Source organism: Marmota monax, unplaced genomic scaffold (genome assembly GCF_021218885.2).
Source record: "Marmota monax isolate L192 unplaced genomic scaffold, Marmota_monax_Labrador192_F-V1.1 WCK01_AAM20220418_F8-fsc00037, whole genome shotgun sequence".
Lineage (NCBI taxonomy): Eukaryota > Metazoa > Chordata > Mammalia > Rodentia > Sciuridae > Marmota > Marmota monax.
In genome coordinates this window covers 12,217,674-12,242,940 of record NW_026693245.1, presented here as the reverse complement: position 1 = coordinate 12,242,940, position 25,267 = coordinate 12,217,674, and the positions used below count along the sequence as shown (strand labels likewise).

The window sequence follows — 25,267 nt, the reverse complement described above, 5'->3', positions numbered from 1 at the left end:
ACAAAACGTGGATACCAACTCTGACTTCATTTCACCCCTGACTGTGGGATGATTTTGTTGGACAAACAGGAAGATATTTAAAATAATCCCTATTAAAATGCCTTCTTAAGATTCTAGACTTCTAAGTGTCTTTCCAGACTGATCAAGGTCATTAGTTGTTAGAACTCTTTCTTTAAATAAATGAGCAATTCCTGATCAAACTGAAAAAAATAATAATGAAGTTCATTTGAAGTAAAATCATACATATAACCATGGTAAATGATAACCAGGAGCTATTAGGTAGTGCTGCATCTAAAGATATTTGTGCATTCATAAGACAAATATTTATTGAGCAACTACTACACGAGAGACATTATTATAGGTGCTGGGGAAAACTTAATGAAGAAAGTAGATAAAAGTCTCTGTCTGATGGAGCTTATATTCTAATGGGGAGATTAAGCTAATAAAATAGGTAAAATTTATCAATGCCTAATAAGCATTGTGGGAAAAAAATAAAAAGGAAGGAAGGTTGTAAAAGGCTCAGAGATTAGGGATAACAACTCTATATAGGACAGTGTGGGAATGTCTCACTATGAAGGCGACATTGAGCTGATATTTGGGGAAAGAATATTCCAGCCAGAGAAGAGTGCAGGTGCAAATGCCCTGAGAAAGGCCCATGTACACCTGTTTAAAGAAAGGGACAGAGTCTGAAGAAGAGTGAGCACGAGGAAGAGGTACAGGTGCAAGATCAGATCAGAGAAGATCTAGGGGTCCACATCAATGAGGGCCTTAATTTCTGAGGACACAGTGTTTACTTTGTATAAAATAGGATGCCATAGGGAGATGGTGAGCAGGGACTTGCTGAGGTCTCATTTTCATTTTCACAGGACCACTCTGTAGTATAGTGAATAACTATGGTGGGGGGGGGGCAAGTCCTGGGAAGGAATGGGAAGCACTCTATTAAAATATTGGTATTCCAATGTGGGCTTATTAAAGCAAATTTAATTGCTCAGGAAGTATAAATAAATTCAGACACATTCTCCACCCCCACTTTGTTAACCATATACCTTTCCTCTTTAAGCTTTATCTTGATGAAGTAAGTTAGAGGAAAACTGCGTTTTGGAAATACAACCCCTTAGAAGTGGTTGGAAAGGAAAAGATTGGTAGTAAACTGTTCTAAGCAGCACAAGGAAAGTACAACGGATTAGTCCTTGAGGGGCTGCATCTGACTCCCAGGGCCAGTCCAGCCTGGAGAGCTGTGCCGTTCTGCTGTGACCTCTGTACTCTTAGCTGAGAACAATAAATGATATCAGGATGAAAGAAAAGAAGCACATGTTTGCTTGTTTCATCCCCTATCACAGTGAAGCCTGAATGAAATTATCAGCTAAGTCAAGGCCTATCAATGACAGAGATAGACACTTCCCACTTTCCACCATCAGCACTCCATATGTTCTGGTTGGAAAAAGGAAAAACGTGTGTGTGTGTGTGTGTGTGTGTGTGTGTGTGTGTATATATATATATATATATATATATATATATATATATATATATATATATATTTATATTTATATTATTTATACACACATATGTATGACTTGAATGCCTTATTATTCCTAGATAATTGCTGCAAATTTGGAACTCACCTTGTCAATGCAGGTTTTGCCTTTAGAATTTCAATGCCATATGCCCTCATTAGTCTGGGTTGGGCCCATCTGATCTCATTGTTTTTTATAAATGTTATTTTTTTATTTAAAAAAAATAAATTTGTTCTTTTTAGATGTACATGACAATAGAATGTATTTTGATATATATAATATGGAGTATAACTTGTCCTAATTAGAATCCCCATCTTGTGGTTGTACATGGTGTAGAGTTTCACCAGTCATGTATTCATATATGAACATAGAAAAATTATGTCCAACTCATTCTATTGTCCTTCCTGTTCCCATTCCTTCTCTCTTCCCTTAATTCCCCTTTATCCAATCCAATGAACTTCTGTTCTTCTCTACTCCCCAACCCCCATTGTGTGTTAGCATCTACATATAAGGGAAAATATTCGGCCTTTGGTTTTTTTGCAATTGGCTTATTTCACTTAGCATAACAGTTTCCAGTTCCATACACTTACTAGAAAATGCCATAATTTCTTACTTCTTTATAGCTATGTAATATTACAGTGTGTAAAAACACCACATTTCCTTTGTCTATTCATCTGTCGAAAGGCAGGTAGGTTGATTCCATACCATGGCTATTGTGAATCTAGCAGATGTAAACATTGATGAGGCTGTGTCAGTATAGTATGCTGATTTTAAGTCCTTTAGGTATATGCTGAGGAGTGGGATAACTGGGTCAAATGATGGTTCCAATTCAAATTTTTTGAGGATTTTCCCACCTGCTTTATAGATTGGTTGCACCAATTTGCAGTCCTACCAGCAATGTATAAGTGAACCTTTTCCCCCACATCCTCAACAACATTTATTGTTACTTGTATTCTTGATAATTGGAGTTCTCACTGGAGTGAGATGGAATCTCAGTGTAGTTTTTTTTTTTTTTTTTACTGTCCTCATTTATTCTTTTTTAAATTTTTTTATTAGTTATACATGACAGTACAATGATCTTGACAATTCATACATTTGAATCAAATGGGGTATAATTTCTCATTTTTCTGATTGTACAGGTTGCAGAAACACATTGGTCATACAGTCACCTATATACATACAACAATAATAATGTCTATTTTATTCTGCTGTCCTTCCTATCCCCCCTTCTCCTCCCCTCCCCTCCCATCACATCTCTCTACCCAATCTATTGTGACACACTTCTTTTTTTTTTCTCCTCACAACATCATACATGTATTCTGTATAAGGATGAGAGTCTCCTTCCATCTTCCATGTAAATCTCCTTCTCTCTCCTTTTCCCTCCCACCTTTCTTCCCTATTTAGTGGTAATCTTCTTCTCATGCTCTTCCTCCCTATCCCATTTTGAGTCACCCCCTTATATCAGAGAAGACATTCGGCATTTGTTTTTTAGGGATTGGCTAACTTCACTTAGCATAATCTGCTCTAATGCCATCCATTTCCCTGCAAATGCCAAATTTTTACCCCTCGCACATCAGATATAGCTCTAATCTCTAGAGTATACAAAGAACTCAAAACGTTAAACAACAAAAAAATAAATAACCCAATCAACAAATGGGCCAAGGACCTGAACAGACACTTCTAAGAAGAGGATATACAATCAATCAACAAATACATGAAAAAATGCTCACCATCTCTAGCAATCAGAGAAACGCAAATTAAAACTACTCTAAGGTACCATCTCACTCCAATAAGAATGGTGGCCATTATGAAGTCAAACAACAATAAGTGCTGGTGAGGAGGTGGGAAAAAGGTACACTCATACATTGCTGGTGAGACTGCAAATTGGTGCAGCCAATTTGGAAAGCAGTATGGAAATTCCTTGGAAAGCTGGGAATGGAACCACCATTTGACCCAGCTATTCCCCTTCTCGGACTATACCCAAAAGACCTAAAAAGAGCATGCTACAGGAACACAGCCACATCAATGTTTATAGTAGCACAATTCACTATAGCTAGACTGTGGAACCAACCTAGATGCCCTTCAATAGATGAATGGATAAAAAATATGTGGCATTTATACACAACTGAATATTTCTCAGTGTAGTTTTAATTTGTATTTCTCTAATTGCTAGTGACGTTGAATATTTTTTCATGTATTTGTTGACTATTCATATTTATTCTTCTGTGAAGTGCCTGTTAAGTTCCTTTGCCCATTTATTGATTGGGTTATTTGTCTTTTGGGGGTGTTAAGTTTTTGAGTTCTTTGTATATCCTGGAGATTGATGCTCTATCTGAGGTGCAGATGGCAAAGATTTTCTCCCATTCTATAAGCTCTCTCTTCATATTCTTATTGTTTTCTTTGCTGTAAGGAAGCTTTTAGTTTTGATACCATGCCATTTATTGATTCCTGATTTTACTTCTTGCACTTTAGGAGTCTTGTTAAGGAAGTTGGTTCCTAAGCCAACATGATGGAGAGTTGGGCCTACATTTTCTTCTAGTAGGGATAATAGGTGCATGGTCTCTGGCCTAATGCCTAGGTTTTTGATCCACTTTGAATTGAGTTTTGTGCAGTCTGAGAGGGGTTAAATTTTTATTCTACTACATATGGATTTTCAGTTTTCCCTGCACCATTTGTTAATTAGACTTTCTTTTCTCCAATGTATGTTCATGACAACTTTCTCTAATATGACATAATTATATATATATATATATATATATATATATATATATATATATATATATATATGGGTTTGTCTCTGTGTCTTCTATTCTGTTGCATTGGTCTCTGTGTCTGTTTTTGTGTCAATACCATACTGTAGAATAATTTAAGGTCTGGTATTGTGATGCTTCCTGCTTCACTTTTCTCACTAAGGATTTTACTTTGGCAATTCTGGGCCCCTTATTTTTTCAAGTGATTTCATGATTGCATTTCTGTTTCTATGAAGAATGACACTGGAGTTTTAATAGGAATTGCATTAAATCTTTATAGTGTTCTTGGTAATATGGCCATTTGGACAATATTAATTCTGTTTATCCAAGAACATGAAAGATCTTTCCATCTTCTAAGACCTTCAATTTCTTTCTTTAGTGTTCTGTAGTTTTCATTTGAGAAGTCTTTCACCTCTTTTGTCAGTTTGATTCCCAAGGTTTTTTTTTTTTTTAATTTTAGGCTATTGTAAATGGGATATTTTTCCTGATTTCTCTTTCAGCTGTGATATCTTTTAAAAAAAAATTTCAGTTGTTGATGGACCTTGATTTTATTCATTTATTTATATGTGATGCTGAGAATCAAACCCAGTGCCAGGCAAATGCTCTACCACTGAGATTATTGTTACTAAGCACAGTATTGCATAACAGATCTCTATATCTTCTTCATCTGCATAACTAGCACTTGATAGCCATTGAGTAGCAATTCCTAGTTTCTACTGCCTTCAGACCCCATTCTGCTTTCTACTTCTATAAATCAGTTTAAACATTTCATATAAGTGGAATCATGCAGTATTTGTCCCTCTGTGACTGACTTATAATATCCTCAAATCTCATCCATCTGGTAGCATGTGAAAGGATCCCCTTCATATTTAAGGCTAAAGAATATCTATCTTTATGTATATATCACATTTTCTTTACACATTCATCCATCAATGGGCATTTAGATTTTTTTTCATATCTTGGTTATTGTAAATAATGCTTCAGTGAACACGGGACTGCAGTTATCTCTCTGAAATGCTGTCAGCTCTTTTTGATAAATACCCAGAAATTGGGTTAAGAGGTCATATGATTTTCCTATTTTTAAGTTTCTGAGGAACCTCCATACTGTTTTCCATAATAAGTGTATCATTCTGTAGTTCTACTAATAGTGGACAAGGGTTGTAAATTCTCCACAATGTTGCTGATACTTATTATTTTGAATAATGGCCATCCTAATAGGTGTGAGGCAATATCTCAGACATCATACTCAGGCCATCATTTTCAACTAGAATCTTTTTATTGCCTATATTACTTGAGCAGGCATTGACAAGCTAGAGACAAATGTTTATTTATGGAGAGTACCTGAAATTTTTACTCACAAATAAGCATGTATCCTTTTACTCATAAATAAGCTCATATTATTTGTGCTAGGTTTTTGTTTATAAAATCCTGTGAAAAATGGGGAAAATTTAGTTCGTGCTATTAAATGTCTGTCCTCCATGCAAATATAAATATTATGCAAACTACATGCATGCATAGTATCATTTAACTAAATAATCTGGCTGAGTAACTAAAGATCATCTCAGGATATACTATTAAAATTTGTGTGAAGTTTTTGAGAAAGATTATTTTCTGTGACTATCACTGTAAAATGCTATTTTATACAGTTTCATCTCTATATCACAGCAAAGTAAATATCAAAAGAGTGAATTTTGAGAAACTATACTTTTTTTTTTTTTACTTCAGAGAAGCCATTTGACCTACAGAGAAATTTTAAATGAGCAAATGTGATTGACATTAATTAGAAATTAATGCCCCAAATCATAACCTTTTGATATTGATAACAATTGGTAAAATATTTACCATTATGCAGAGAAAATACTTTAAAATAGTCATTCACTTTTAGGTATACTTCCATTAAGCTTGGGGACAAAGTTTTTTCCTCCCTGAATGGCAAAGCGCCAACATGGAGTCCATTGTATGGCCAACAGCATGAGTTACCATATTGTATGGCCAACAGCATGGGCTAACATACACCTGGGAGAGCTGGTCCAGGAAAATAAACAGTACTTCATTTGTGGTCCCAGGTCCTCCAAGTACATCCTGTATCTGGAGACTGAGGTCTAAAGTGCTGTTTCTGCCCATTATGTTCAGCTACAACCCCACCCTAGTCTTTGGGACCTCCAAGCCTTCTACATTTCCTACCAGGAAATTGTTCTTTCTCCTCAGTGAGGAATATCTAGAGAAAAATCAACAGTCTCCACCCTCTCCCCAGATGTTATCACATTGGAAGTATGGAATAGGGTGGAGACGTCAAAGCAGTTGAAGTTCTAAGTGCAATCTGGCTCCAGCATCTGTCACTTCATTGATTGCTGGGGTTGATCCACATAATTTTACCCTCATTTCCTTTCCTCTCTCACCTCTCCATTTAGATTCCTCCCAAAGCCAAGTGTCTAGGTAAAGAGAATCAGGTAAGGAGAATGACCTAGACATGAGATCACCCAGGAAGATAAAGAGTAATACAACTAAAATATAGCTGCTAAATATTGGGAATGTGCTGGCTATCAGGCAATGTTGTAAATGCTTTCCAAACATTTTCTCTTCTAACCCATATAATGGCCCCAGAGCTAAGTGTGTAATTAGCTTTATCAGGAAAAGGAAGCTTAGAAACGTAGAGTCATTTGGCCAAGAACATGCAATTAAAAAATAGTAGACCAAGATTTGAAATTTAACTCTGCTTTTCTAACTCTGAAGTGAATGTTTGAACAGGAACATTGTGATATCTCCCCACCTTCTACCACCTTCTAACAGGGAGCAATAGGATCTATATTGTCAACATACCCTTGTTCTTAACACCAACCAGCAAAAGCAGCTCTCATATGCTGCTGGCATTAGTGGAAGCTCCCAGGTTCCCAGCAACATTCAGCCTGGTCTTTCTTGTGGGAGTCCTTCATAGATTTTTTTCCTCATAGGAACTTCTGTTGATAGCAGATCCTAGCAACTACTCCACTGGGGCTCTCAGTGTATCTCATCCCAGGTTTCAAACTGGCCATCAGTGTTAGTACAAGGTCCTGAAAGTTGAGTAGATGAGGCGAGTGATTTATTCAGAATAGTAGCAGGACCCTGACTCTCAGAAAGAGACTAAATTATCGTTAAGAAGAGATGCAAAATGTTTAGACTAGCAATTCAAGGGCTAGCATCAGGCCAAAAAGATGAAAAATTACCCTGAACAGAGAAATTATAACAAGGTCAGTAGACATGAAGTATGGGAGCAAAGAAGCTGGCTAGAAAGTACATTGAAACTGTATTAACATCCAGTTAGTCCACTGAAATGGAACAGCAAGAAGAGCTGAGAGGGGTTTTATTGGTCAGTTTTTCTGATTTCTGCTTATTTCTTGTGGGAAGGTGGTTTCATAGAAAAAGAATGCAAAGCACCCACAGCCTTCAAGAGCTCCAAGTACAACAGATTTGTCCTCATACGGGACCATTGCAGTTGCATCATTGCCTCTCTAAACCGCCTCCTGGTAAAAGTCAGCTCTTTTAAGGATCTTCATCACATTGAAGGACAAAAACATGAAGGACAGTAGAGCATCTTACTTAGTTCCATTTGCTAAGACCTTTCAAGGATCCACGGATCCTCAATTCCAGATGAAATCTCAAACTCTGTAAAGGAACCTATCAAATAGGTTATGACAGAGACTGTTTTTGCATACTACTATTGTGTTTGAAATTGGAAGAATTAGAGATGTAGCAAGTCCATGGTGTTGGCTAATGTGGACATCTAGTACCAGAATTAGCCATGGTATGCATGCCCTTTAAGTTAATCAAAATGTTAAGTTTAAAGAATTAAGACTGGAAGTCCTATCCAGATAAGGAAGCTTGTATTTTTTAACGGTTAATAGGAGACTGTAATAAAGACATAAATACAATGTCCATTTTCCCAGGCTCTGGAATCCTACAGTTGAGTTTAAAACCCATCTAGGAGATTGATGGTCCTGAACACATTACTTAACCTTGAGCCAAGTCTCTATGCCTCAGATTCTTCATTGACCATACAAAAAAATATAGTGCCTGTACTTCAGAGTGTTATATCGTAAGAACTCAGTGAGATAATATAGACAAAGCATAGTATTTTGCACATGAAAACTGCTCCAAGTTTTCATTATTATTGTTATCATTATTATCATCACTATTATAATTGCATATTTTTACTTTCTTCAATTCTTTCCTTTCTCAAACATCTTAGAGTCTATGCATGGGCTCTTTTAACTGGCAGTGAGTCAAAAGAGAATTTTCTATACCAAGTGACTGCTAAAGAATTCCTGGGAAATTCATAACTTCTTGATCTCTTTGGTAATAGCAACTAGAGTTAGGGCTACCTTACCTCTCATTTACTTCTTGTTTTATTAATATTACCATGATGTGAACTGTTTATAAAGTTATGTTACAAAAATAAGTAGCTTATTTAAAGGCATCTATATTTGGGGCATGAATTAACTCTCAATTAAATTAGATTCTCTTTCCAAAAGTTAAGCAAATAATAAGTAGTGTAATGCTCAATTAATTGACTATCTACTGATAGTCATTTTAATCCAAAATGACCTCTCCCAAAGCAAGCTTGCTAGTTCTAATATTTGAAAGATTTAACAAAGGAGTGTTTTCTTCTAGGGGAAGCAAGTGATTCCCCCTTTGGTCTATTTATTTTCTATTTTGTGGTGTTCTACTCTGTTCTTTTATACTCTCCCTTTAGCTGCAAAAATAATAAGGTTTATCTTAACAAATTAAACAATATAAAATTTACAGCTGAAAAGTAAATAGCCTTCTTCATCTCACTCCTATGAGAGATCAGTGTTAGAAGCTAGCGTGTGTCTTTCCATGTATTTCTTTATATAAACTTCGAACACTCCCTAGCCTAACTTTCCATAAACACACCCAGCCCTCCCTATTATATTGAACCAAAAAATGGCAATTTTTTTATAGGTCCCCACCATTCTTTAACACCAACCCACAAATGGAGCCAGACATTCTATTTTCTGTTTTACACACATGCCTCAGCCATCCCTTTTTGGTTTGCTTTAGCTACTTCACTTTGACTGGATATTCTCCACCACCACCCCAATTCTACCTGCTCTTGAAAAATGTACACCCTTTAACTTATCAAACTCCCTTTATGTTAATTGTCTAAATCATATTTTGATTGCCTAATTTATGCATGGTAGTATTTTATGATTTATATACTATTTAATACAGATGCCATATGTTTGAGGTGTTTTTTTTTTCCCTAATTGCTCATGTCTTTTGAGCTAACTGGACTTTATTGCCTAGCTGAGAAGTGTTGTGTTCTCTATATATGTATTTATTCCATTGTTAATCTAAGGATGTAGGACAAACTGCAAAAGTTGATGCATCTTTTGTAATATAAAAGTCCTTACAATAGGGCTGGGGTTGTGGCTCAGTGGTAGAGCACTTGTCTAGCATGTGTGAGGCACTGGGTTCGATTCTCAGCACCACATATAAATAAATGAATAAAATAAAGGTCCATCAACATCTAAAAAGGTATTTTAAAAAAGTCCTTATACCAATACTAACATTCAATAATGCTTCATACTAGGGATTCTCAGCACTATTCCTTTTTCTTGATTATTTATTTTAATCATAGGATCCTTTAATTAAATGGAAATTCACCATGATAATAACCTCAGACTCTGGTCCTACCACCTAAATTTGTGTTATCATAGAGTGATTCTCCAAAGCATTCATGATACTTATGTTACTTTGTCCCAAGATAATAAATTTTTAGTGATTTGTTAGAAAAATTCAGTTACGTCTGTTTGAGTTTTAAAAGTAAGAATCTAATAATACCTGTGACCATTTTTAGATCATTCTCACTGTTAAGCTAATACTAATATTTCTCAGATAAATATGATTTCTGTAGATTGTGAGATTTTATTTTGGGATGATATTTAATAGGTTGTTTTTTATTAATCTTTTAATAAGATGAAATTTAGCTTTAAGTTTATTTAAGATGGATTTCCTTACTCAAGAAAATCATCTCAATATCCTGCATCTCCTCCAACCACACCCCCTCCAAAAAAACAGAAAGAATATTATCTCCATCTAGTGGACAAATTATTATATTACAACCTACAAAAAAATATCCGATGCCCTAGAATATCTCCTATCAGGCATTTTTCTGCCCTACTAATAAATATTTTGGTTTTAATTGGTAAGTGGTAATTTTATGGCAAAAATGTTAAATGTTTTAATATATTTAGCAATATTTTGCCCAAATGTAAGTAGGGTGTCCTTGTAATTTAGTTGCTTAATTGAATTGAAAAAATATTAAAATTTTTAAAATTACAGAATTTGGGGGCTACTTGGTATTTACTCAATTGAATTGAGAAAAACTAAACCAAAATTATCCTCCTATATATCCTATTCTTCCATTCATGCAGAATGAAGAGAGTGTGTTTCCTTTTAGTTTTTATAGCAGAAGGATCATCTTAATGGGAAATCAGCGCACACAGCTTTCATTGAGCACTCATTCTTAGGTCCTCAGGTTTCAGCATGAACTACCTATGCATCTTTATAGGAGGGAAGTGCACTCCTCTCCTCTCCCTGTTCGAAAGTCTTTAACATCTTCCAACTATATATTTCATGCCTTCAAAATCCCTCTTTATATATCACTCATATTTGGAGATATCTCAGATAGATATCCCAGTGAATTAACCTTCCTACCTTTATTTCTGTGTCTCCAAGTGCTCATGGTTGTTGTTCACTAACTGCTTATTTAATTACACACATTGGGGAAGAGCTTGCCTGAGATCTCCTAATATGGCTTGAATTCAAGGATTAGAGACCCTGTTCCACTCTGGCTTTCCTTGGGGTTGCCATACCACATATACCAGTGCCTAGCCTATCCAAGTGAATCAGATGTCCCTTTTTTGATATCACAGTCACTGATACATAGTTGTGGTGTATGTAATTATACAATGGAGCTGAAGGAATGTCAGGAATGATAGATGATTAAATCCGGTTAGCTCAGTAACTTGAAAATAACTATTTTAGGACCTGGTATTCTTGTCTATAAAATGACTCTGTTCAACTAGATAATTCTTATTGTCTGAGGGACCAAAAAAATAATACATTTATAAGGAGACACATTCATAAGAAAATTTTAAGTTGGAAAACATATTTTTGATTGGTTAAGCTACACTGTGAATTTTTTTTCCACGTCTTCTACTTGACAGGTTGATTTGGAAGCAGCATTCTTTTGTCGTAGATTTGCAGGTGATCCATGAAATATCTAACCCCTACTTTATTCTTCAGGTTTGGCTTCAAGTCTTTGGGTCATAACACTATTAATAACTCCAATGAAGAAAACAAAGAACATTTTAAAATTCACTGCTTACTAGTTTGGATAACACTCTTGGGGGAAATGTTGATGACATCTAAACCTAAATGCATGTACTTATTTATCATATAATAAACTTCACTTATTCATTAACAGTTTTTTTTTAAATCACACGCCTCCTGGATTATCTCTAGTTATCTTAAACATACAAGAGTTGACTTCATTTTGAAACTTCTTGATATTTCACTTAGAAAAGCTCTTTGTGGAAAGTGCATACAGCTTATGAGTTTTATAATTTTAAAAAATATGTGTATGTATGGTTCTTTTTCCCTCCAACTCTAAAAATTGATATTATTAAACATGGCACCAATTATTCATTCAAACCACTTAGGTGTTGTTTCATTCTTCTGTTTTGTGGTGCTGAGTTTTGAACTTGGGGCCTCATACAAACTAGGCTGAGCTTTACAACTGAGCTACACTCTCAGCCCATTAAAGGGCAATATTTGAAGTGCTGTTACAGGTCTGGGGCCTGCCATGTGGAGATGGACAGCCACTACAGTCCTTTTAATATTGCTGGAAACAATTCCAGTAAAACACAGAGTAGCAAGCAAAAGTTTACCAAAGAGACTGAGAAGTGAGGACACTGTACAGCATAGGAACTGTGTGGAACTCCTGCAGAGAGGATGCTATAGTACTCACAGAGTTTGAGTTTTTAAGGAAATATTGTCCATAGGTTTTTGTCTCTGTTTCCTGCCCCCTTAATTGGTCATACTACCTTTTGAAAAGTCCCCACTGAGTTTACTTTGAGTGTCTTGCTGCTTTGGCTATCAGGGTGAGTGGGGTTGTGACATAGTTTCGGTGATAAGAGAGGGGACTGGAGACATGGTTACAAGAGATAATGATGACATGGTCCAGAAGCTCTTGTTTTTTCTTAAAAGGGTGTCATTTGTTAAGGCTGGGGGAGGTTTTGACATACCAGGTCTGTATGGCCAGGTTCCTATCCTTTCAGAAAATGCTCCCTGGGCTTTTTAGTTACACTTCATTGTCATTTCACCCTACTCACCTCTACCTAACAGTGCCCTGTGAAGCTCTAAGAATATCCTGAGTCTCCATCTTCAGAAAGCTCACTGTCTAGGAATGGAGATCAGATGGTAAATATACTCAGTTCACTGTAAATTCTGTCATTACGAATGGAGAAGTGTCTTGAGATCATAGAGAAGAGCATCTCATGAATTTCTGAGGTATCAAGCTGAGGTTAAAGTCTGAGTCCTTAAGGAGGAGCAACCGTTAGGCAGGAAAAAGCAGAAGCCAGGCAGGGCTGGCCTGGCCCAGGATGTGCTGCTCCAATGAGTGCAGAATACACTTGACACAGAGGGTTGCCAGTTGAGGTTGTGAAGATAAGTTATTGCAACTGAGAGCAGACAGTGAAAACTTGTAGCCTAGTAAAGAAGTTTGGGCTTCAACTTAAAGGTAATAGTGAATTATTGAATGGTTTTAAACAGAAGAAGGGTGTGGTTGCATTTTAAGAAGAGTCACACTTGGTACAGATTGGAAGATGAGTTCAGGAGACCAAGAGAAATGCTCTTATAATAATGTAGGTGGGAGTTGAATACTGGATTTAAAATGCCTGTAATAAATTAGGAATGGAAGGATAGGGGATATAATGGAAATTAGTGGCTGGATATGTATATTGGGTAGCGAAAGAAGCTCAGGTTTGGAGGAATAATAATAATAGGCATATAACTGGCACTTGTTGAGTTGAACTCAAAGGTTTAGTGAATTTTTATGTATTTGCTCTTTTCAACAAATAATTTTGATTCTGCATTAGAAGAGCTGTTTTTAAATAATTGTTTCTTTTTAGCTGAAATTGAGTTTAGAATGATCTGTCTTTTGTGTCTGATCCAAAGTTAGAAAATCAGAATGTGAAGCCAATGGGGGTGTGTGGGGGTGTGTTTGTGTGTGCGTGCACGTTTCTTATTTATGTTTACTTTTATTTATTTTAATATTATCATTTTTCACAAGCAGGAAGCAACTATAAATTTTCCCATGCTAAATTCCTAAATTGAAGCTAAATGTTTTGGTAAAATATCAACATGTGAGTGTTTACCACAACATAATTCCTTTTCTTTCATTCACAGTTTTGATGTGGACAATGGCACATCTGCGGGACGGAGTCCCTTGGATCCCATGACCAGCCCAGGGTCTGGGCTAATTCTCCAAGCAAATTTTGTCCACAGTCAACGCCGGGAGTCCTTCCTGTATCGATCCGACAGCGATTATGACCTCTCTCCAAAGTCTATGTCCCGGAACTCCTCCATTGCCAGTGATATGTGAGTACAGGAAGGGGCAGGAATGAAGAAATCAACCCAATTTACTTCCACAGTTGATGATGTAATAATACCAAAGAGTTTTTTCAACTGCATCACTTTTCTCTAAAACAGGAAGAATGAGTAAAATCATGCAAACTGAAAATGAATGGTAGATTCAAGTTGAGTACTCTGTCATTCTTGATAAGACACATTTATTTTCCCAGAAAAACGTTGGGAAAAGTGAGAATTGCATTTTTAATGGGCACTTACATTTAAACATCAGCTTATATTTATGTAGGACCTGGCTTTTAGCTGCCCTGCCACAATGAGTACTTTCTAATATTTTGAAAGACTTTGAAGTCAGAAAATCCCTGTGAATGTATCTCAAGTGATGTATATATAGAGGCTAACACTGGTTTGTCAGATTACTTTAGAGATGTTTTGGAGATGTGGCTTAAATTAAGCCAAATTTTAAAGATGAATCACTAGAGGCAAACCCATAAAACATTAGACAGACTCGAATATCACTGAAGACATGGCACACAATGGAAAATAAACTGCAGATCTTATACTATTTTCAGCTCATTTTTGTAGCACATTCCATTCTTGCTTTTATGTTCTATTTATGTGCTATGTTCTGCATTGTCATATTTGGTAGCTTTCTCTATGTATAGAACTGATCTCCACTTTCCTCTTCTGGATCTCAACATCCATCCAGGTACACTCACCATCTTCTAAAAACATCATCTCAAAAACTCATAATGGGTTATAATTCATCTTATAGGAATTAGACTCTATGAGGCCCCTAAGGGCCTGTGTTATTCTTGGTATCCTAATATATCATCCAAGTATTGCAGGTGGTCAAGTGGAATTCTAGAAATGAAGTTGTGTTCTACTCTTCATTATAACCTCTAGTTATTATTAGGTGTTTACTTTTAGTTATTAGTTTTTATCATTTGTATTATTGTTGTCCACTCTTTATTTCCAAACAGCTTTCTTTTCTCATTGGCCCTATCTCTGTGCTATTCTTATCCCACTTTCATAGGTTTGAAATTCAGGATAATTGTCTATTCATTCACCAATAATGAAAACACTTCTTGAGACTTCTGGTATATTTAAAGTTCCTAGTCTGGAGCAGGGAGTGGAGGTCTGGAATTTTAGGTCATTGTTATAAAATTTGGAGCATAGCATCCTTGAGGTATTTACAAATCACTACAAAAGCACGGAAAAGAGAAGGGGGATTTTCTGCACAAGGGAACAGTGCAGAAAACAACAGACAGGGAACAATATTTGCAAAATGTGAGGCATGGAAAATGACTCAATTAAGGAGTGACAGTCTGCTTGGTGTAGGGAGCAAAATGTGGCAAGAGAGAAAGATTCAAATGCAGTATATGGGAGCCAAGAGCCATGGAGGTTCTTAGCTCAGGTTTGCCCTGATTATATTCTTGTTTCCATGCATTCCAATCACTCTATTGTGGAATCTTGGCACAGTGAAGTAGTCACAGGGAAGTGGTTTGTGTCACAATTCACAGAAACAAAGCAGAATAAATTTGATGAAGACCTAGATCAAGGAAATGGCAGCAGAGAAAAGAGATTGGTCCAGATGCAAGAGGGACAAGGTTTACAGAAGTGTGTGCATGTATGTGTGTTGGGGAGCAGCCACCTGGGGAAGGAGAATCAAAGGGATTGCTAAAGTTTTTACCCTGAATGAGTAAAATGGTGATGTTGATGTGAGGAACAAAGAACAGAGAGTAGACAACATGATGGCAGGTAATAAGTAATAGATTTGGCTTTTATCAGATGAGGATAGGGGAACAAGACAACCATTAGGCCCAAGGACAAACAGCAGAAATAGTAGTCCATAGGACCAAGAGAACTTAGAAGAACCAGTTACTACCTATGATTACTAGGTCTTTGGATGACAGTTGAGTGAAGAATTCTTCGTCAGGTTATGGAATTAAAAACCCACTATGTTGAGGAGTGAATTGATGGTTGAGATCTGAGCAAGTACATGTATCTTTTGAGAAGGTTAATGAGGGAGAGAATAAAATTGCTTGAGGAATAATTAAGTTTAAGGCGAACTGTTTCTTGTTTTTGTTTTTTTTTTTTTTTTTAATTTGGGACACTTGAGATAAATGAAAATAGAGATTAAAATTCAAGGAAAAAAAAGAGGTTAAAAAGTGGAGTTGTCATTGCTGAAAAAATATGATTCTGAGTTCAAGTAAAGAGATTATCTCTGGAAAAGTAATAGAGACAAGTACTGTATTCTTTAGGACGAACAAAAAAAAGAAACAAGTGAAAGGGGAAAACATAAATCTAGAGATGAATGAGTAAAATGTTTAGAGAGTTAATGGCTAATGATCTCTATTTTTGCAATCATAGAAGGTATAATCATTAAAAATCAAAGAAGATAGGGATAAGAAAGACGTAAGAAAATCACCATGAAGATCAAAAAGAATAACAGAATGAAGATGACCAGAGGAACACTGAACATTCCCATAGATCACAATAATGATTTTGAAAGGAAGCCAGCTAATCTAACTTTATCAAAGGCAAGACAATTTTGGAAAAATCTTACAATGAATTAGTAGACTTCATGTAGTTATGTGTTCTGTTTTTTAAAGTTGTAGAAAATTGATCTTTTAGTACCAGCTTGTGTAGATAGTTCCTTCATACCCTTTACCCAAGTTAATAAGGATTAAGTATATACACACATTTTATAAAAGGCCTATAACATTTCATATTTAAATAGGACCTTTATTTTCAAAGCCCACTGAAAGGGATGACCTGGTCTTATGCTGGACCAATACAAGAGTTTCTTTATTAGCTTAGCCTCATTGTAGGAGTGACTGGTTTAATCAGGCCATGATGCAATTCTGTATTACAGAAAAATAACATCTTGAACGTGCTCAGTTTTCCCATTCCCTTGGTATATTTACATATAAGATTTTCCTTTTACACTCACTGACACACAGAGCACATTCTTTCTACCAAGGATATGGAGTTTCTATGGGAAGAAAGAGAAGGAGAATAAATAATTACCAATTTAGTATAAATCTGATACATCCCAGGTCATCTACACATAAAGGATATGCCTTCTCTTTACTGGACTCTCCTGTAGCTATAAGTAAGCTTGTTTCCTTACCTTATCTCATTTGGAATTCTGTGAAGATTGTCCAACAACCATAATTCAACTGTGCTTGATGATTTTATATTTATTGGCCTAGTTGAGCTTTCTACTGAGAAAATTCCTGAGAAATTTCAGGCACAAACAGTACCAGTGGAAGTTTGTGATTATCTATTTGAATGAAATGCTTTAGGAAACCTTTAAATGTTCAGTAATTTGGAATGTAATTGTTTGATTTATTGAAAAAGTGAGGAGGAAAATAATCACTTCCCAGTAGACTGGATTTTGTGACTTTGTCTTCTATAAACAATTCTAGAAAACAGTTGAGGCATGTGGAGAGAAAAGGCCAATAATGATAGTAATGATAATCATAACTCACATTGCATGTTCTACCCTTAGCTTTCCCAGATATTTTCATACCAGCTGTTTCATCTGAGGTACTCACAGTTCTTTCAATGGGGGCATTATTATGCCACTTGCAGGCAAGAGATCCAAAGTCCAGTGATTTTAATCTTGCTTAAGAACACAATAAATATTATTATCAATTTTAAAAGAATATATTTTGATACTACCATTGGGAACAAAGTGCTGTGAACTACTATAGCAAAACCAAATTAATTTGGCCAAATGAACCACTTAGTGCTGTGAATTTTTGGTCAAGCTCAAAGTAGTCAGAGAGGTTATAAGACAAAAATGCAATCCACTCAGCAAACATATACAAGTCTGTTAGATTTAGGATCTTAAGGAATCACTTGTTTAAAGTGGAAGAGAAGTTCCTGGGAGCTTCTATTCTAAGACTGCCACACAGTTTGTTGAATGCAAATGACACAGTAAAAACTTAATTTTTAATAAAAATAAGGAGAAAATCTTAAGTATTAACCTTAATAAAAAAATAAATACAAAAAAGCAAATTTTAACTACTCTTAGTAGTTTCAAAATGATTTTATAACAGTAGAAAATAGATTTTAAAAAACTTGCCTCAGTGATGTCATGAAGAAACATGATGGAAATTTTAGAGTAAACAGATAATTTTGGGGTTTTTCTCATAAATTTCTTCAACATATGTTTAAAATTATCTTATCTTTCAAATAACAGTTACCTTTATTGTTGCCCATCATCCAATAATATAGTGTTTCTGTATGTGAAAACATGTGAAGATATGATAGATGGTGAGGATTAAAGGATAATTAACAGTGATAAGACAAATAGCATTTAGTCATAAAGCTATTACTTTATTGAATATCAGCTGCTTGTCAAATAAGTAAAAAAAAATCCATTCACCTGAATAATTGATCCTTATCCCCCATCACCTGCTGAATAAACACTAACATACAGAATGCAAAGGTGACCCAGAGAGCCCTTGACTCATGCTTACGTGCTTTACCTACACACAGAATATGGGGTGAGGTGAATGTGGAAGGGGTGCTAAGAAGGAGGTGAGTGGACTTAGTATACCAAAAAAGCTGGGCACACTTGGTAGTCTAGCTAACTTGTCCCCATATACCTATAGATCTCTAGACCTCACTGATCAGGCTGTGCACTGCCCCATGTGGGCATGCTCTTACCTAATGGGCACTATCCCCTGCCATATCTTAGAATGCCACCCTGTCCTTAGCAATTAACAAGTGCTCCTCCATCCTGGGTTTCGAGTGCAGGTTTTAGGTTCCAGTCCTTCATTCCCACTACCTGGGCTACTGAAAAGAAGGGTGCTGCTAGTCTTGAACTTGCAAAAGGCAGAAGGACAGCCTGTTGTCAATTCATATTGACAGTTTACATGATTTTTCCTTGATCCTACTAGGGTATCTCCAAAACTAAAAATAACAAGACATGGTTAGTCTTACTAGATGTATGTAAAAAGTGTCTAACAGTCCTAGCTAGTTTTTTATCTTATTATATGAATAAACACTTCAAAAGCAAACAGATTTGCCACTTGAAAGCCATCTTCCATTAACTAAATACAAAATGGTATCATGGGTAAATCATCTTTCCCCAGTTCCTGAGTCTTCCCAACTGAGGTGGGTAGGAATAAAGGGACAAGGGCCAGGGTTCCCTAAATATTCTCTGGGGTAACCAGAGGGAACTCACAAAGGCAAAAGGGATATTTGAAATATTCAAGGGAAACAGAAACATCTGTCAATCACCTGGAAAGCAAATAATGTCAGTTTAGATCATGACATTCCTTTCTGTTACCTCATATGTTTGCAAAACTGGATTTTCAGTGGTTGCTAGATGAAAAGCAGGTACTGAGCAAAAATCGATGTGGAACCAGATATGAGAAAGGCAGAGCCCAATCTCATTTCCAAGTGATAAGATGTATAGTGCTCAATAGGTGCTACATTGTTGAGATAACACCTCATTTAATTGTTTGGACTGAACTACTTAATAATCCTGACTGTTATTTGTTTGGGCCAATGGAGTGTTATAAAAAATTACTGAGTTGTTAAGGACTAAGAAACTTGGAGAACCTCTGCATCAGGTTGTTGTTTCATGTCCTTAGGACTGGAACTAAACAAAATCTCTGTGTGAAGAGAAATTTTGTTAAAAAAGAAGAAAAAAAAACATGTTAAAAGTCATGAATTTTTTGACAAGTTCTAGAGTAAAGAGTATATCCTGTTCTTAATTCTGTTAGGATCCCAGGTAGCCAAAATCTTTTATTATTTGATAATAACCAAAGTAGCCTGCTCTTTTTCTTCATTCCTGCCAAGTGGCCACTGTTGTCATGGATCGTCATTGTGGAGTGCTAATGCGCAGGCTACCACCAGCTCCTAGATCTCAAGAAGTCTACTGACACAGTATTCTAAGATCATTGGCTACTGGAGTACCTGCTTAATATCAACCATCTTTTTTTTCCTTTTAGTCGTTTTTTTTATTACTATTATTCTGCAAAGCTCTTCTTCATTCAGTCACTAAGGTCATTCTATTGTGAATCAAAAAATAAAAAATAGAAGTGGACTAAGCTTAGTGGTAGAGTGCTTGCCTCGCTTGCCCAGGCCCTAGTTTCTATCCCCAGTAGAGAATCAAACACTCCAGGAGTTCCATGAATAGTAAAATACAATTTAAACATTTTGTTAAATTTTTGAACTAAGAAAATAAAAATACCAGCTAAGCATAGTGACACAGAACTATCAACCCAACTACTTAGGGGGCTGAGGCAGGAGAATCAAAAGTTTGAGGCCAGTGTCAGCAACTTAGCACGACCCTGTCTGAAAATAAAAAATAAAAAGGATTGGGCATATAGCTCAATGGTAGAGTAGGCTTGAGGTAATTCTCAGTACCAGAAATATAAAAATTAAGAAAAAAAAACCTGAATACATATTTTAAATTTTTATTCTTGTGTTTTAAAAACATCACAAAAAGGAGATCTGAATGTTTTGACATTTTGAATGGATAGGTTTTAAGTGCTACGGGATAAAATTAAAGTGTCGATTTTTTTTTTGACAAAGCATAGATTTGTTTAAGAAGAAAACAGTGGCCCATAAAGTATTGGCAGAACTTTCCTGGAGTCTAGAAATATTTATATCTGTGGGGCTTCAGAATAGACTAAATCCACATGAGCACCCAGAAGGCATCATGGTCAAAACAAAACAGTATTTTAAAGCCTGAGTTAAATGTAGTTATACTGCATATTTCCATGATCTACTAAAATGTCAAAAACAAACAAACAAAAAACACCTGGAAGACTGACTTAGGGTTGCTAAATTTGTACTTTGTCAGACAAAGGATACTAACAAGAAAATTCCCACTGATACACACCATCATTTTTTAAAAAGGCATTTTCACCTCAATAAAAAAGAAAATGCATAATCTCATAATAAAAGTATTTTCCAAAGAAGTGTGTTTGGCTTTTTTAACACTTCACTTCATGGCCCATACTTAATCTCACTTTGACAAGAACCAATGAACATTTTGTTAGGTAAGTCCCAGATCTCAGAATGGCATTTGGAAACTACTGACCCCTACCACTTGCCAATGGCATGACTGTGATGAGTTACTTAAGTTCTCAGAGCCCGGTTCCTTGCCTTGGCATGGGAATATGAGTACCCTATAATGCAGAATCCTTGAAATTAGATATTGCCCATTGGTGGAGATCCATGCCTGATTCATTGTAGGTTCGTATCAAACATGATGCTCTCCGTTCTATTTGATCAGACCGTTCCTTTTAATCTGCTAAAATCTAGCACATACTGTCCTTTAAAACAGTTGCATGCACTCCCATAAATCTTCCTCTTAGGAATCCATGCTGGAGAAGAATCAAGAGGGCAGGGCCTCTGACATTAGAAACGGCCTGTCAAATAAGATCAACAGTGAAAGAAGAGCCTGTTCCTAGAACACAAAGTGAGGTGAAAGTCCTTCTCTGTGAACTCAACCCTTTCCACTTTCCTTCTTCCCCTCTGTGGAAATAAGACTCAGCCTAGTACTGAAAACAGCTGATGGTCATTTGTGACATCAGCACTCCTGGAAAATCCCCCTATTACACTGTTTTGTTTTTTTGTTTCTTTGTTTATATGTGGTGCTGAAAATCCAGCCCAGTGCCTTACACAGGCTAGGCAAGCGCTCCACCACTAAGCCACAGCCCCAGGCCCTATTGCACTGTTTTTTATCAAAGAAAATAATTCAATGTACTTAATGAACATGTTTACAAGCATGTGTTAAGCACTTTTTAAATTACTCAAATCAGAAAATTTTTGATAGATAATTTTAAACACAGATTATCTTTTGTACTGTCATATGACTTAACAAATTGGAAGTCATTTATTGGCCTCATGTATTTTCTTTTAAGTTTTTTTTTTCTTGTAGCACATAAAGAGATTCCATTTCAGATGAGAGAATTTTTTGCTTATGATGCATAATACCTCTAATTCCAGTTGCTATATCATCAGTGCATAATCTTAACAGGGATGAGCATGCATGAGTCAAAAATTATGGATCTTTGTTTTAAGAACTTTTTTGATCAATGATCAGTTCTAGGTCTTAATCTGTTGTTGTTGTTGTTGTTTTATTTAGTTTTTAATTGACAAATAATATGTGTCTGTGTGGTGTATATGTGTGTATGTGTGATGTAGAATATAATGTTTTAATATTTGTATACATTATGGAATTATTAAATCAAAATATGTCCATCAATTCACTTATACTTTCTGTGATGAGAACATCTAAAATCTATTCTCAGCAATTTACAAATATGCTTGGCATTATTCTTAATTATAGCCTACCTTATAAATCTCTTAAATGTATTCCTCCTAACTGTATATTTGTACCCTTCAACCAACATCTCCCAACCCTATTTTCCAGCTTCTGGTAACCAACATTCTACTCTCTCCAAGACTTCTTTTTTTTTTTTTTTAATAGATCTACATTTATATGTGCAATAACACCTTATTTGACTTTCTGTTCCTGGCTTATTTAACTAAGCATAATGTACTTTAGGCTCATTTCTGCATCATTGTTTTCAAACTGGCACAATTTCTTTCCTTCTTAAGGCAGAGTGCTATTTCATTGTGTATAGAGACTACATTTTCTTTGTCCACTCATCTGTTGGTTGACACTTAGACTGATTCTGTGTTGGTCATTGTGAATACTGCTCTAATAAAACAGTAGTCCAGATACTTTTGACACATTGATTTCATTTTCTTGGCTTATAAACCCAGAAATGGATCATATGATGGTCCTATTTTTAATTTTGGTGAACCTCCATAGTACCTTCCAGAATTGCCGCACGAATTCACATTCCCACCAACAGTGTACAATGTTTTGTTCCACATCTTTGTCAACATTTTTTATCTTTGGCTTTTTTGATTAAAGCTAATTTTATGGGTGAGGCATGATAGCTCATTTTGATTTAAATTTGCATTTCCCTGATGATTACTTATGTTAAGCACCTTTTCATATATTTATTGGCCATTGGTATGTTTTATTCTAAGAAATGTTTACTCAGTTCTTGTGTTCATTTTTAATGGGTTATTTGCTTTCTTGCTATTAAGTGATTTGTTAATTATTAAGATGTTAATAAGTGTTAAGCAGGTGGTTACAAGATTAGCTGGGCACAATGGCACATACCTGTAATCCCAGTAGCTTGGGAGGCTGAGGAAGGAGGAGCATGAGTTGAAAGCCCTTGTCAGCAACTTAGCAAGGCCCTAAGCAATTTAGCAAGAACTTGCTTCAAAATAAAAAGGGTTGGGGATATGGGGATGTGGTTCAGTGTTTAAGTCCTTTAGGTTCAATTCCTTGTACCAAAAGGAAAAAAAGAAGAAAGAAATTTAGAATTCTAAACATCTAAGATTATAGTATTTTCTAAAGTTATTTAAAAAAAATTATAGTTGTAGATGGACAGAATGCCTTTATTTTATTTGTTTATTTTTATGTGATGCTGAGGATTGAACCCAGTGCCTCACACATGGTAGGCAAGCACTCTGCCGTTGAGCTACAGCGCCAGCCCCTAAACTGATATTTTTTTTTTTTGAGAGAGAGAGACAGAGAGAATTTTTAATATTTATTTTTTAGTTTTCGGCAGGCACAACATCTTTTGTTTGTATGTGGTGCTGAGGATCGAACCCGGGCCGAAAGCATGCCAGGCGAGCGCGCTACCTCTAGAGCCACATCCCCAGCCCCCTAAACAGATATTTTTAATCCAGTAAAATATCAATTAGAATGTAATGTTTACAGGTGTTCTCTGAAGGGTTTTCTCATTGATTAGAATAGGCAAAATGATATAATAAAACTCTCTTAAGGCTAGTAAAGATGAAAGTGTTTTTTGTTTTGTTTTTATTTTTTTTAATTAGTTATACATGACAGTAGAATGCATTTGTCCACTTTGATATGATATATATATATATATATATATATATATATATATATAGATAGATAGATAGATAGATAGATGGGATATATATATATATATATATATATGGGATATATATATATATATATATATATATATATATATATATGTATATATATATAGATGGGATATAATTTCTCATTTTTCTGAATGTACATGGGTAGAATCACATTGGTCATGTAGTCACATATATGCATAAATCAATAATGTCTGTTTCGTTCTACTATCTTCCTTTCCCCATCTCCCCTCCATTCCCCCCTTTCACTTCCATCTGCTAATCTAAGGTAACTCTATTCTCTAGTGCCCTGCCCCCTTATTGTCAATTAGCATCCACATATTAGAGAATATGTGTTTTGTTTTGGAGGGATTGGCTTATTTCACTTAGCATATTCTCCAACTTTATCTATTTACTGGCAAATGCCATAATTTCATTCTTTTTTTTAAAGCTGAGTAATATTGCATTGAAAAAATATATACATATATACAATAATACTTTATTTGACTTTATGTTCCTGGATATATATATATATATATATATATATATATATATATATATATCCCATTTTCTTTTCCCATTCATCTATTGAAGTACACCTAGTTTGGTTCCATAGTTTAGATATTGTGAATTGAGCCACTATAAACATTGACGTGGCTGCATTACTGTACTATGATGATTTTAAGTCTTTTGGATATAAACTGAGGAATGGGATAGCTGGGTCAAATGGTGGTTTCATTCTAAGTTTTTTTGAGGAATCTCTTACTGCTTTCCATGGTGGTTATACCAATTTGTTTTCCTCCCAATGGTACTTTTTCCCGTCATTTGAATTACAGAAAGCAAAGAATTAAAATTTTAAAAAGAATTTTCTTTTAAAAGAAAATGTCCTTAGGATTACATATACACATATATACAAAATATGCATACATAAATTTACTTGTAGATAGTTACATTAGAATGTTTTGTTATCTGTACACTATCCTCAGAGGTCTTTGTTACATATGACTAACATGTTCTTATCATACCCCAATTATGCACATATGTTATTGATCAGCCAAAACTTTACACCTGGGATGAAAAAAAAAAATTTATTATTTTATTTTAGGGTTGTAGGACATGAAAATCATTAGGTAGACTAATCTTGTTTTGCTTTATTAGTCATTGATAATATGTTGTTTGATTAGCTTGATTTTGTTGTTTTGATATTTTTTACATTAATGTATAATTCTTCTATTTGTTGTCTTTTTGATATTGTCTCATGATACACAAAAAATATATCAAAGATTAAGCATTGTTTTGGATGAGGTTTAGGCATTGATAAATGTGTTCTAGCTGGAGAATTACATAGCACATGACACAGATTTGGATCCTGGCCCCAAAGTCACATGATACAGATTTGGA

The 25,267-nt window shown here is 35.4% G+C and overlaps 1 protein-coding gene across 6 annotated transcripts in view; it reads left to right on the top strand.

Moving 5' to 3' along the window:
- Pde4d (phosphodiesterase 4D) overlaps nucleotides 1-25,267 on the top strand; it is an 816,241-nt gene that overhangs the window by 595,120 nt on the left and 195,854 nt on the right. For all 6 annotated transcript variants that reach the window (XM_058583143.1, XM_046456221.2, XM_046456224.2 and 3 more), the window contains exon 2: nucleotides 13,736-13,927. In XM_058583143.1, coding sequence (XP_058439126.1) covers nucleotides 13,736-13,927 — 192 coding nt within the window. The remainder of the gene's footprint in view (nucleotides 1-13,735; nucleotides 13,928-25,267) is intronic.